Genomic DNA, 13003 nt, shown 5'->3' with positions numbered 1-13003 from the left:
ATAGGGGATCATTATGGAGAGCGTAGTATAGAGAGATAGAGGATCATTACAGAGAGGGTAGTATAGAGAGATAGGGGATCATTATGCAGAGGGTAGTATAGAGAGATATGGGATCATTATGGAGAGCATAGTATAGAGAGATAGGGGATCATTATGGAGAGGGTAGTATAGATAGATAGGGAGTCAATATGGAGAGCGTAGTATAGAGAGATAGAGGATCATTATGGAGAGCGTAGTATAGAGAGATAGGGGATCATTATGGAGAGGGTAGTATAGAGAGATAGGGGATCATTATGGAGAGCGTAGTATAGAGAGATAGAGGATCATTATGGAGAGCGTAGTATAGAGAGATAGGGGATCATTATGGAGAGGGTAGTATAGAGAGATAGGGGATCATTATGGAGAGCGTAGTATAGAGAGATAGAGGATCATTATGGAGAGCGTAGTATAGAGAGATAGGGGATCATTATGGAGAGGGTAGTATAGAGAGAAAGGGGATCATTATGGAGAGGGTAGTATAGATAGATAGGGAGTCAATATGGAGAGCGTAGTATAGAGAGATAGAGGATCATTATGGAGAGCGTAGTATAGAGAGATAGGGGATCATTATGGAGAGGGTAGTATAGAGAGATAGGGGATCATTATGGAGAGCGTAGTATAGAGAGATAGAGGATCATTATGGAGAGCGTAGTATAGAGAGATAGGGGATCATTATGGAGAGGGTAGTATAGAGAGAAAGGGGATCATTATGGAGAGGGTAGTATAGATAGATAGGGAGTCAATATGGAGAGCGTAGTATAGAGAGATAGGGGATCATTACAGAGAGGGTAGTATAGAGAGATAGGGGATCATTACAGGGAGGGTAGTATAGAGAGATAGGGTATCATTATGCAGAGGGTAGTATAGAGAGATAGGGGATCATTATGGAGAGCATAGTATAGAGAGATAGGGGATCATTATGGAGAGCGTAGTATAGAGAGATAGAGGATCATTACAGAGAGGGTAGTATAGAGAGATAGGGGATCATTACGCAGACGGTAGTATAGAGAGATATGGGATCATTATGGAGAGCATAGTATAGAGAGATAGGGGATCATTATGGAGAGCGTATTATAGAGAGATAGAGGATCATTATGGAGAGCGTAGTATAGAGAGATAGGGGATCATTATGGAGAGCGTAGTATAGAGAGATAGGGGATCATTATGGAGAGGGTAGTATAGAGAGAAAGGGGATCATTATGGAGAGGGTAGTATAGATAGATAGGGAGTCAATATGGAGAGCGTAGTATAGAGAGATAGAGGATCATTATGGAGAGCGTAGTATAGAGAGATAGGGGATCATTATGGAGAGGGTAGTATAGAGAGATAGGGGATCATTATGGAGAGCGTAGTATAGAGAGATAGAGGATCATTATGGAGAGCGTAGTATAGAGAGATAGGGGATCATTATGGAGAGGGTAGTATAGAGAGAAAGGGGATCATTATGGAGAGGGTAGTATAGATAGATAGGGAGTCAATATGGAGAGCGTAGTATAGAGAGATAGGGGATCATTACAGAGAGGGTAGTATAGAGAGATAGGGGATCATTACAGGGAGGGTAGTATAGAGAGATAGGGTATCATTATGCAGAGGGTAGTATAGAGAGATAGGGGATCATTATGGAGAGCATAGTATAGAGAGATAGGGGATCATTATGGAGAGCGTAGTATAGAGAGATAGAGGATCATTACAGAGAGGGTAGTATAGAGAGATAGGGGATCATTATGCAGACGGTAGTATAGAGAGATATGGGATCATTATGGAGAGCATAGTATAGAGAGATAGGGGATCATTATGGAGAGCGTATTATAGAGAGATAGTGGATCATTATGGAGAGCGTATTATAGAGAGATAGAGGATCATTATGGAGAGCGTAGTATAGAGAGATAGGGGATCATTATGGAGAGCGTAGTATAGAGAGATAGGGGATAATTATGGAGAGGGAAGTATAGAGAGATAGGGGATCATTATGGAGAGGGAAGTATAGAGAGATAGGGGATCATTATGGAGAGCATAGTATAGAGAGGTAGGGGATCATTATGGAGAGCGTAGTATAGAGAGATATGGGATCATTATGGAAAGTGTAGTATAGAGAGATAGGGGATCATTTTGGAGAGCGTAGTATAGAGAGATAGAGGATCATTATGGAGAGCGTAGTATAGAGAGAGAATGGGGATCATTATGGAGAGCGTAGTATAGAGAGATAGGGGATCATTATGGAGAGCGTAATATAGAGAGATGGTGGATCATTATGGAGAGCATAGTATAGAGAGAATGGGGATCATTATGGAGAGTGTAGTATAGAGAGATAGGGGATCATTATGGAGAGCGTAGTATAGAGAGATAGGGGATCATTATGGAGAGCGTAATATAGGGAGATAGGGGATCACTATGGAGAGGGTAGTATAGAGAGAGGATCATTATGGAGAGGGTAGTATAGAGAGAGGATCGTTATGGAGAGGGTAGTATAGAGAGAGATAGAGAGGATCATTATGGAGAGGGTAGTTAGAGAGAGAGAATCATTATAGAGAGGGTAGTATAGAGAGAGGGGATCATTACAGAGAGGGTAGTATAGAGAGAGGATCATATGGAGAGGGTAGTATAGAGAGATAGGGGATCATTATGGAGAGCATAGTATAGAGAGATAGGGGATCATTATGGAGAGGGTAGTATAGATAGATAGGGGATCATTATGGAAAGTTTAGTATAGAGAGATAGGGGATAATTATGGAGAGGGAAGTATAGAGAGATAGGGGATCATTATGGAGAGGGAAGTATAGAGAGATAGGGGATCATTATGGAGAGCGTAGTATAGAGAGATAGTGGATCATTATGGAGAGCGTAGTATAGAGAGATAGAGGATCATTATGGAAAGTTTAGTATAGAGAGATATGGGATAATTATGGAGAGGGAAGTATAGAGAGATAGGGGATCATTATGGAGAGGGAAGTATAGAGAGAAAGGGGATCATTATGGAGAGGGAAGTATAGAGAGATAGGGGATCATTATGGAGAGCGTAGTATAGAGAGGTAGGGGATCATTATGGAGAGCGTAGTATAGAGAGATATGGGATCATTATGGAAAGTGTAGTATATAGAGATAGGGGATCATTTTGGAGAGCGTAGTATAGAGAGATAGAGGATCATTATGGAGAGCGTAGTATAGCGAGATAGGGGATCATTATGGAGAGGGTAGTATAGAGAGATAGGGGATCATTATGGAGAGCGTAGTATAGAGAGATAGAGGATCATTATGGAGAGCGTAGTATAGAGAGATAGGGGATCATTATGGAGAGGGTAGTATAGAGAGATAGGGGATCATTATGGAGAGTGTAGTATAGAGAGATAGAGGATCATTATGGAGAGCGTAGTATAGAGAGATAGAGGATCATTATGGAAAGCGTAGTATAGAGAGATAGGGGATCATTATGGAGAGGGTAGTATAGAGAGATAGGGGATCATTATGGAGAGCGTAGTATAGAGAGATAGAGGATCATTATGGAGAGCGTAGTATAGAGAGATAGGGGATCATTATGGAGAGGGTAGTATAGAGAGAAAGGGGATCATTATGGAGAGGGTAGTATAGATAGATAGGGAGTCAATATGGAGAGCGTAGTATAGAGAGATAGAGGATCATTATGGAGAGCGTAGTATAGAGAGATAGGGGATCATTATGGAGAGGGTAGTATAGAGAGATAGGGGATCATTATGGAGAGCGTAGTATAGAGAGATAGAGGATCATTATGGAGAGCGTAGTATAGAGAGATAGGGGATCATTATGGAGAGGGTAGTATAGAGAGAAAGGGGATCATTATGGAGAGTGTAGTATAGATAGATAGGGAGTCAATATGGAGAGCGTAGTATAGAGAGATAGGGGATCATTACAGAGAGGGTAGTATAGAGAGATAGGGGATCATTACAGGGAGGTTAGTATAGAGAGATAGGGGATCATTATGCAGAGGGTAGTATAGAGAGATATGGGATCATTATGGAGAGCATAGTATAGAGAGATAGGGGATCATTATGGAGAGCGTATTATAGAGAGATAGTGGATCATTATGGAGAGCGTATTATAGAGAGATAGAGGATCATTATGGAGAGCGTAGTATAGAGACATAGGGGATCATTATGGAGAGCGTAGTATAGAGAGATAGAGGATCATTATGGAGAGCGTAGTATAGAGAGATAGAGGATCATTATGGAGAGCGTAGTATAGAGATATAGGGGATCATTATGGATAGGGTAGTATAGAGAGATAGGGGATCATTATGGAGAGCGTAGTATAGAGAGATAGAGGATCATTATGGAGAGCGTAGTATAGAGAGATAGGGGATCATTATGGAGAGGGTAGTATAGAGAGAAAGGGGATCATTATGGAGAGGGTAGTATAGATAGATAGGGAGTCAATATGGAGAGCGTAGTATAGAGAGATAGAGGATCATTATGGAGAGCGTAGTATAGAGAGATAGGGGATCATTATGGAGAGGGTAGTATAGAGAGATAGGGGATCATTATGGAGAGCGTAGTATAGAGAGATAGAGGATCATTATGGAGAGCGTAGTATAGAGAGATAGGGGATCATTATGGAGAGGGTAGTATAGAGAGAAAGGGGATCATTATGGAGAGGGTAGTATAGATAGATAGGGAGTCAATATGGAGAGCGTAGTATAGAGAGATAGGGGATCAGTACCGAGAGGGTAGTATAGAGAGATAGGGGATCATTACAGAGAGGGTAGTATAGAGAGATAGGGGATCATTATGCAGAGGGTAGTATAGAGAGATAGGGGATCATTATGGAGAGCATAGTATAGAGAGATAGGGGATCATTATGGAGAGCGTAGTATAGAGAGATAGAGGATCATTACAGAGAGGGTAGTATAGAGAGATAGGGGATCATTATGCAGAGGGTAGTATAGAGAGATATGGGATCATTATGGAGAGCATAGTATAGAGAGATAGGGGATCATTATGGAGAGCGTATTATAGAGAGATAGTGGATCATTATGGAGAGCGTAGTATAGAGAGATAGGGGATCATTATGCAGAGGGTAGTATAGAGAGATAGGGGATCATTATGGAGAGGGTAGTATAGAGAGATAGGGGGGTCATTATGGAGAGCGTAGTATAGAGAGATAGGGGATCATTATGGAGAGGGTAGTATAGAGAGATAGGGGATAATTATGGAGAGGGTAGTATATAGAGATAGGGGATCATTATGGAGAGGGTAGTATAGAGAGATAGGGGGTCATTATGGAGAGTGTAGTATAGATAGATAGAGGATCATTATGGAGAGGGTAGTATAGAGAGAGGGGATCATTATGGATAGGGTAGTATAGAGAGATGATAATTATGGAGCGGGTAGTATAGAGAGAGGGGATCGTTATGGAGAGGGTAGTATAGAGAGAGAGGCTCATTATGGAGAGGGTAGTAAAGAGAGAGAGGATCATTATGTACAGGGGTAGTATAGAGAGAGGATCATTATGGAGAGGGTAGTAAAGAGAGAGGATCATTATGGAGAGGGTAGTATAGAGAGATAGGGGATCATTATGGAGAGGGTATTATAGAGAGATAGTGGATCATTATGGAGAGCGTAGTATAGAGAGATAGGGGATCATTATGCAGAGGGTAGTATAGAGAGATAGGGGATCATTATGGAGAGGGTAGTATAGAGAGATAGGGGGGTCATTATGGAGAGCGTAGTATAGAGAGATAGGGGATCATTATGGAGAGGGTAGTATAGAGAGATAGGGGATAATTATGGATAGGGTAGTATAGAGAGATAGGGATCATTATGGAGAGCGTAGTATAGAGAGATAGAGGATCATTATGGAGAGCGTAGTATAGAGAGATAGGGGATCATTATGGAGAGGGTAGTATAGAGAGAAAGGGGATCATTATGGAGAGGGTAGTATAGATAGATAGGGAGTCAATATGGAGAGCGTAGTATAGAGAGATAGAGGATCATTATGGAGAGCGTAGTATAGAGAGATAGGGGATCATTATGGAGAGGGTAGTATAGAGAGATAGGGGATCATTATGGAGAGCGTAGTATAGAGAGATAGAGGATCATTATGGAGAGCGTAGTATAGAGAGATAGGGGATCATTATGGAGAGGGTAGTATAGAGAGAAAGGGGATCATTATGGAGAGGGTAGTATAGATAGATAGGGAGTCAATATGGAGAGCGTAGTATAGAGAGATAGGGGATCAGTACCGAGAGGGTAGTATAGAGAGATAGGGGATCATTACAGAGAGGGTAGTATAGAGAGATAGGGGATCATTATGCAGAGGGTAGTATAGAGAGATAGGGGATCATTATGGAGAGCATAGTATAGAGAGATAGGGGATCATTATGGAGAGCGTAGTATAGAGAGATAGAGGATCATTACAGAGAGGGTAGTATAGAGAGATAGGGGATCATTATGCAGAGGGTAGTATAGAGAGATATGGGATCATTATGGAGAGCATAGTATAGAGAGATAGGGGATCATTATGGAGAGCGTATTATAGAGAGATAGTGGATCATTATGGAGAGCGTAGTATAGAGAGATAGGGGATCATTATGCAGAGGGTAGTATAGAGAGATAGGGGATCATTATGGAGAGGGTAGTATAGAGAGATAGGGGGGTCATTATGGAGAGCGTAGTATAGAGAGATAGGGAATCATTATGGAGAGGGTAGTATAGAGAGATAGGGGATAATTATGGAGAGGGTAGTATATAGAGATAGGGGATCATTATGGAGAGGGTAGTATAGAGAGATAGGGGGTCATTATGGAGAGTGTAGTATAGATAGATAGAGGATCATTATGGAGAGGGTAGTATAGAGAGAGGGGATCATTATGGATAGGGTAGTATAGAGAGATGATAATTATGGAGAGGGTAGTATAGAGAGAGGGGATCGTTATGGAGAGGGTAGTATAGAGAGAGAGGCTCATTATGGAGAGGGTAGTAAAGAGAGAGAGGATCATTATGTACAGGGGTAGTATAGAGAGAGGATCATTATGGAGAGGGTAGTAAAGAGAGAGGATCATTATGGAGAGGGTAGTATAGAGAGATAGGGGATCATTATGGAGAGGGTATTATAGAGAGATAGTGGATCATTATGGAGAGCGTAGTATAGAGAGATAGGGGATCATTATGCAGAGGGTAGTATAGAGAGATAGAGGATCATTATGGAGAGGGTAGTATAGAGAGATAGGGGGGTCATTATGGAGAGCGTAGTATAGAGAGATAGGGGATCATTATGGAGAGGGTAGTATAGAGAGATAGGGGATAATTATGGAGAGGGTAGTATATAGAGATAGGGGATCATTATGGAGAGGGTAGTATAGAGAGATAGGGGGTCATTATGGAGAGTGTAGTATAGATAGATAGAGGATCATTATGGAGAGGGTAGTATAGAGAGAGGGGATCATTATGGATAGGGTAGTATAGAGAGATGATAATTATGGAGAGGGTAGTATAGAGAGAGGGGATCGTTATGGAGAGGGTAGTATAGAGAGAGAGGCTCATTATGGAGAGGGTAGTAAAGAGAGAGAGGATCATTATGTACAGGGGTAGTATAGAGAGAGGATCATTATGGAGAGGGTAGTAAAGAGAGAGGATCATTATGGAGAGGGTAGTATAGAGAGATAGGGGATCATTATGGAGAGGGTAGTATAGAGAGATATGGGATCATTATGGAGAGCGTAGTATAGAGAGACAGTGGATCATTATGGAGAGGGTAGTATTTAGAGATAGGGGATCATTATGGAGAGGGTAGTATAGAGAGAGAGGATCATTATGGAGAGCGTAGTATAGAGAGATAGGGGGTCATTATGGAGAGCGTGGTATAGAGAGAGAGGATCATTATGGAGATGGTAGTATAGAAAGAGAGGATCATTATGGAGAGCGTAGTATAGAGAGACAAGGGGTCATTATGGAGAGGGCAGTATAGAGAGATAGGGGATCATTATGGAGAGGGTAGTTTAGATAGACAGGGGATCATTATGGAGAGGGTAGTTTAGAGAGATATGGGATCATTATGGAGAGCGTAGTATAGAGAGAGAGGATCATTATATAGAGAGAGATAGGGGGTCATTATGGAGAGTGTAGTATAGAGAGACAGTGGATCATTATATAGAGATAGATAGGGGGTCATTATGGAGAGCGTAGTATTTAGAGAGATAGGGGATCATTATGGAGAGGGTAGTTTAGAGAGATATGGGATCATTATGGAGAGCGTAGTATAGTGAGAGAGGATTATTATATAGAGAGAGATAGGGGGTCATTATGGAGAGCGTAGTATTTAGAGAGATAGGGGATCATTATGGAGAGTGTAGTATAGAGAGATAAGGATTATTATGGAGAGCGTAGTATAGAGAGAGAGGATTATTATATAGAGAGAGATAGGGGATCATTATGGAGAGGGTAGTATAGAGAGATAATGATTATTATGGAGAGGGTAGTATAGAGAGATAGGGGATCATTATGGAGAGCGTAGTATTTAGAGATAGGGGATCATTATATATAGAGAGAAGGCAAGATGGTGATGCAATGAGGGCCCTATAACAACAGGGTTTGCTCTTTATTTTTCACAATTATCCAACAGTGACCTATCGATGGACTGTGTGTTTGTGTGTGTGTGTGTGTGTGTGTGTGTGTGTGTGTGTATGTGTGCATGCCTGTGTGTTTGCAGCTATTCAAGCACTATGCTGCTGTTGTTCCTTGTTCTCTTATGGAAATGTAACTTCAGTTCATGAAAATAACTAGCTAGCCAGCTACCTGACCCTGTTGCCCAAAGATAACGTTATAAGCAGCCAGCTTGCTTCAGTGAGGTTTGACCGGACCGGGTTATATACTGTGAAGGTAGCCACAATAAGGATTAGCCACAATAGTGGAATTTTTGGTTTGCCTTCAAAATAAAAGTCACCCTTTGAAAATGACGCACACTGTTACTATTGGTGGAATCATGCCATATTTAGACTAGATAATGTTAAAGAAGGTTGGAGTATTGGAATGTGGAGCAATGAAATGGGGTATCAGTCTACTCGGTGACACCCACAGAACAAAACTGTAAAGAGTTTACGCAAATATTAGCATGGTAGCTCTTATTGCTGGACTTTGGCTGTGGGAAATCACCTCCCCAGTCAGCCTATTGTGCATATCGACATTCATATTGTACTGTACAGCATTACCTAAGGATTTGGGATCAATGATATGGGGTATCAGTCTACTCAGTACCCAAGTGCTTTTTTCCCCAAAGTCCTCCTCAGAGTTATCAGATTCCAAAACATCCAGGCTGTATTGTTTTCCCTCTGGAATAGTGTTCAATACACATAGTAGTGTGACTGGTACGATAAATGTGGCTTCAGAGTCCCGCAATAAGAGCTACGACCAGGATCAAAAATGTTTGCAAATATCTTTGATCCAGATGTTATTAGAAACTTCTGGGGTAGCTAGCAACTTTAGCGTAGGTGTCACTGAGTAGACTGATACCCCATGTCATTGATCCACAATCCATATGTAAGGCTGGACAGTGAAATAAGTATGCCCCCAATGCAATTCTAAAGTCTAATACATCCACAGTGTGATCTCAACAGATTTTTGTCAGATTAACAAATTATTGTATTTTGTTGAATTTATATAACATTTCAAACTCGTTTAGCATGATCTATTCCATTATGGCACTATTTGTATTCATTTGCATCACTTTCAATGAGAAACTTTAATTTTGAAGGCAAACCGCAAATTCCACTATTGTGGCTAATCCTTATTGTGTCTAGCTTCACATAGGTGGGTCCGACCATCATTAATCAAATAAGAACAGTCTTATAAATTAGGGATATTTTAGATTATGACACCTAGCTAGATAGCTAGCTAGCTAACTATAGCTACTGAAACAGATTGTTGTTTTGCTATGTTTCTGGGGAAGAACATTATTTGCATGCATCAGGTAGCTACCTTTTTTTATGACCAGCACTGTCCCAGAGCTTTGGGAAGTGTGTCTGCGCTCAAGTGAGGCAGCAGGTGCACGAGACAAAACTTTACCAGCATCATAGCATACGTGTCAGTGAATCGCTGTGACATATGAAATACAAGTGATATTGTAATATATGTGTAATAACTTCGTAAAACATTAATGAACGTGTTTAATTACTATGTGTCATATTCAGGTCCTGATTGGTCAACAAGCTTATTTGATGCGTCAAATAGTGTTATTTGACACGTCAAAAATCGTTATTTGACGTGTATCTTTTTTGACAAGCAAAATCCCAAATGTCATTCCATAGTGGACTTTCCTTTGTGCTCCCCTGCTCTGGCTCATGTCAGTGTTGCAGGCTGATATATTTTTTAAGGGGAAGAGAGCGAGGGTCTCCAGAGATTCACACTGTGCCAGCTTATGGCAGAGTGAGGTTGGAAAACACAGCGCTCCATATCAAAGCTCCACAGCAGAGGATAGCTAGAATAGCTTTAACTCGTCCCTCTCTTTTTAAAGAGACAAAGAAATGCGAGGTGAAAACACTGACTCTCCAGGATTCAGTCCAGTGTTAGTGTATGTAGTCACATAATACTGAGCTGCTCTGTAACGGAGGTGGTTTGGAACAGAGAATAAATTAGTAAAGTGTCAAGTGCCCAGGTCAAAACGCCAGCTGGGGTCAGGGTTCACCTGGAGGGCTATTGAGTAATAAATTGAAGTCTCTCTCTCTCTCTCTCTCTCTCTTCCTAGCTGGGGCCCCTAAGTTGCGGCCAATGCGGGGCCAGTCGCTAATGGAGGGGGAGAAGCTGTATCTGAAGTGTGAGGCGTCAGGGAACCCCAGCCCCTCCTTCCAGTGGTACAAAGATGGCAGAGAGCTCCAGAGGGGAAAAGATGTCAAAATCAAGACCAATAAGTGAGTCTCAGAGACCGGCCAAACTCCAGTCACACATTCACACACAGCAAAGACAAGAGGTTCCAAAAAAGACTCCTGCTGTTTCTGTTTTGAGCAACCATTCATATTGACTCAAATGAATCACTTTCACTCCATGTCTCTTTCTCTCTCTTTCTCTCCTTCTCTCTCCCTCTCATTCTCTGAAGGAAAAACTCCAAGGTCCAGATCAACCGAGCGAGGCTGGAGGATTCTGGGAACTACACGTGTGTGGTTGAGAACACACTGGGCCAGGAGAACGTTACGAGCAGCATCAGCGTCCAGAGCCGTGAGTCCACAGACACACCATCCTCTATCTACAGTATGACATTCACACTCTTTCAACCTTCTTCATTAACTACCACAGACTCTGTTTTCCTTTACAACCATCATGCTCTTTCTCTCTTCCTTAGTTACCACCATGTTTATTCTCTCTTTCTTGACATCCACCACGGCCACGTTCTTTCCCTTTCTTCCTTAGTAACCATTTATTACCCCTCTCCGTAGTGACCTCTACACTTTCCTTCTCTTCAATAGTGACCACTACCCTGTCTCCAGGCTCGAGTCACGCCCAGCGCTGTAACGACACAGAGAAGTCGTACTGTGTGAACGGTGGAGACTGTTATTTCATACACGGTATAAACCAACTGTCATGCAAGTAAGTGAGTGGTCCTGTCCTCCTGCTGTGTCTGTCACTGTATGCTTCAGCTGTGTGTTGTTTACCCTGTTAACCCAATCGCCAATCTCCTTCTCCAGCCACAGAATGCCAAGTGTCATCACTCTCACTGTAAATTATCCTCTCAAGGATTAGTCTGGGTACAACAGTAAAATGCTTCCCTGTTGATTGTAAAGTCATTCTTCTTCTCTCTTCAACCCTCTGTTTCTCTTCCTCTCTACAAACATTAATCTTTCCCCTATCTCTGGTCTGTCCGCTTCTCCACATCTAGGTGTCTTTCCTTCATCTCTGTCACTCTCTCTCTCTCTCTCTCTCTCTCTCTCTCTCTCGCTCTCGCTCTCGCTCTCTCTCTCTCTCTCTCTCTCTCTCTCTCTCTCTCTCTCTCTCTCTCTCTCTCACTCTCTCTCTCTCTCTCTCTCTCTCTCTCTCTCGCTCCCTGTCTCTCCCTCTCTTTCCCCCTCTCTCTCTCCCTCTCTCACTCTCTTTCCCTCTCTCTCCTCTCTCTTCTCTCTTTCCCTCTCTCCCTCTTTCCCTCTCTCTCCCTCTCTTTCCCTCTCTCTCCTCTTTTTCCATCTCTCTCCCTCTCGCTCCTCTCTTTCCCTCTCTCTCCCTCTCTCTCTTCTCTCTCTCCCTATCTCTCCCTCTCTCTCCACTCTCTCCCTCTCTTTCCCTCTCTCTCCCTCTCTCACCCTTTCTCTCCCTCTCTTTCCTCTCTCTCCCTCTCTTTCCCTCTCTTCTCCCTCTCTTTCCCTCTCTCTCGTTCCCTCTCCCTCTTTCTCCCTCTCTCTCCCTCTCTTTCCCCTCTCTCCTCTTTTCCTCTCTCTACCTCTTCTTTCCCCCTCTTTCTCTTTCTCTCCCTCTCTTTCCCTCTCTCTCCCTCTCTCCATGTCTTTCCATCTCTCTCCCTCTCTCCCTCTCTCCTCTTCTCTCTCTCCCTCTCTCCCGCTCTCTCCCTCTTTCTCCCTCTTTCTTCCCTCTCTCCCCCTCTCTCCTCTCTTTCCCTCTCTCTCCCTCTCTCTCTTTCTCTCTCTCTCTCTCTCTCCCTCTCTTTCCCTCTCTCTCCCTCTCTCTCCCTCTCTCTCCTCTCTTTCCCTCTCTTTCCCTCTCTTTCCCTCTCTCTCCCTCTCTTTCCCTCTTTCTCCCTTTCTCTACCTCTCTTTCCTCTCTCTCCCTCTCTTTCCCTCTGTCTCGTTCCCTCTCCCTCTCTCTCCCTCTCTCTCCCTATCTTTTCCTCTCTCTCTTTTCATCTCTACCTCTCTTTCCCTCTCTTTCTCTCTCTCTCCCTCTCTTTCCCTCTCTCTCCCCTCTCTCTCCATCTCTTTCCATCTCTCTCCCTCTCCCTCTCACTTCTTCTCTCTCTCCCTCTCTCCCGCTCTCTCCCTCTTTCCCTCTCTCTCCCTCTC

The 13003-nt window shown here is 42.8% G+C and overlaps 1 protein-coding gene across 1 annotated transcript in view; it reads left to right on the top strand.

Annotated features, from left to right (window-relative positions):
- LOC311105329 (pro-neuregulin-2, membrane-bound isoform-like) overlaps positions 1–13003 on the top strand; it is a gene marked incomplete at both ends in the record, with an annotated part of 75257 nt that overhangs the window by 50003 nt on the left and 12251 nt on the right. The window contains 3 exons of the mRNA XM_084147447.1: positions 10747–10909; positions 11095–11213; positions 11462–11582. Coding sequence (XP_084003573.1) covers positions 10747–10909; positions 11095–11213; positions 11462–11582 — 403 coding nt within the window. The remainder of the gene's footprint in view (positions 1–10746; positions 10910–11094; positions 11214–11461; positions 11583–13003) is intronic.

This window comes from Coregonus lavaretus, assembly GCF_964263955.1.
Source record: "Coregonus lavaretus genome assembly, chromosome: 29".
NCBI lineage: Eukaryota > Metazoa > Chordata > Actinopteri > Salmoniformes > Salmonidae > Coregonus > Coregonus lavaretus.
This window is presented reverse-complemented; position numbering and strand designations above follow the sequence as displayed.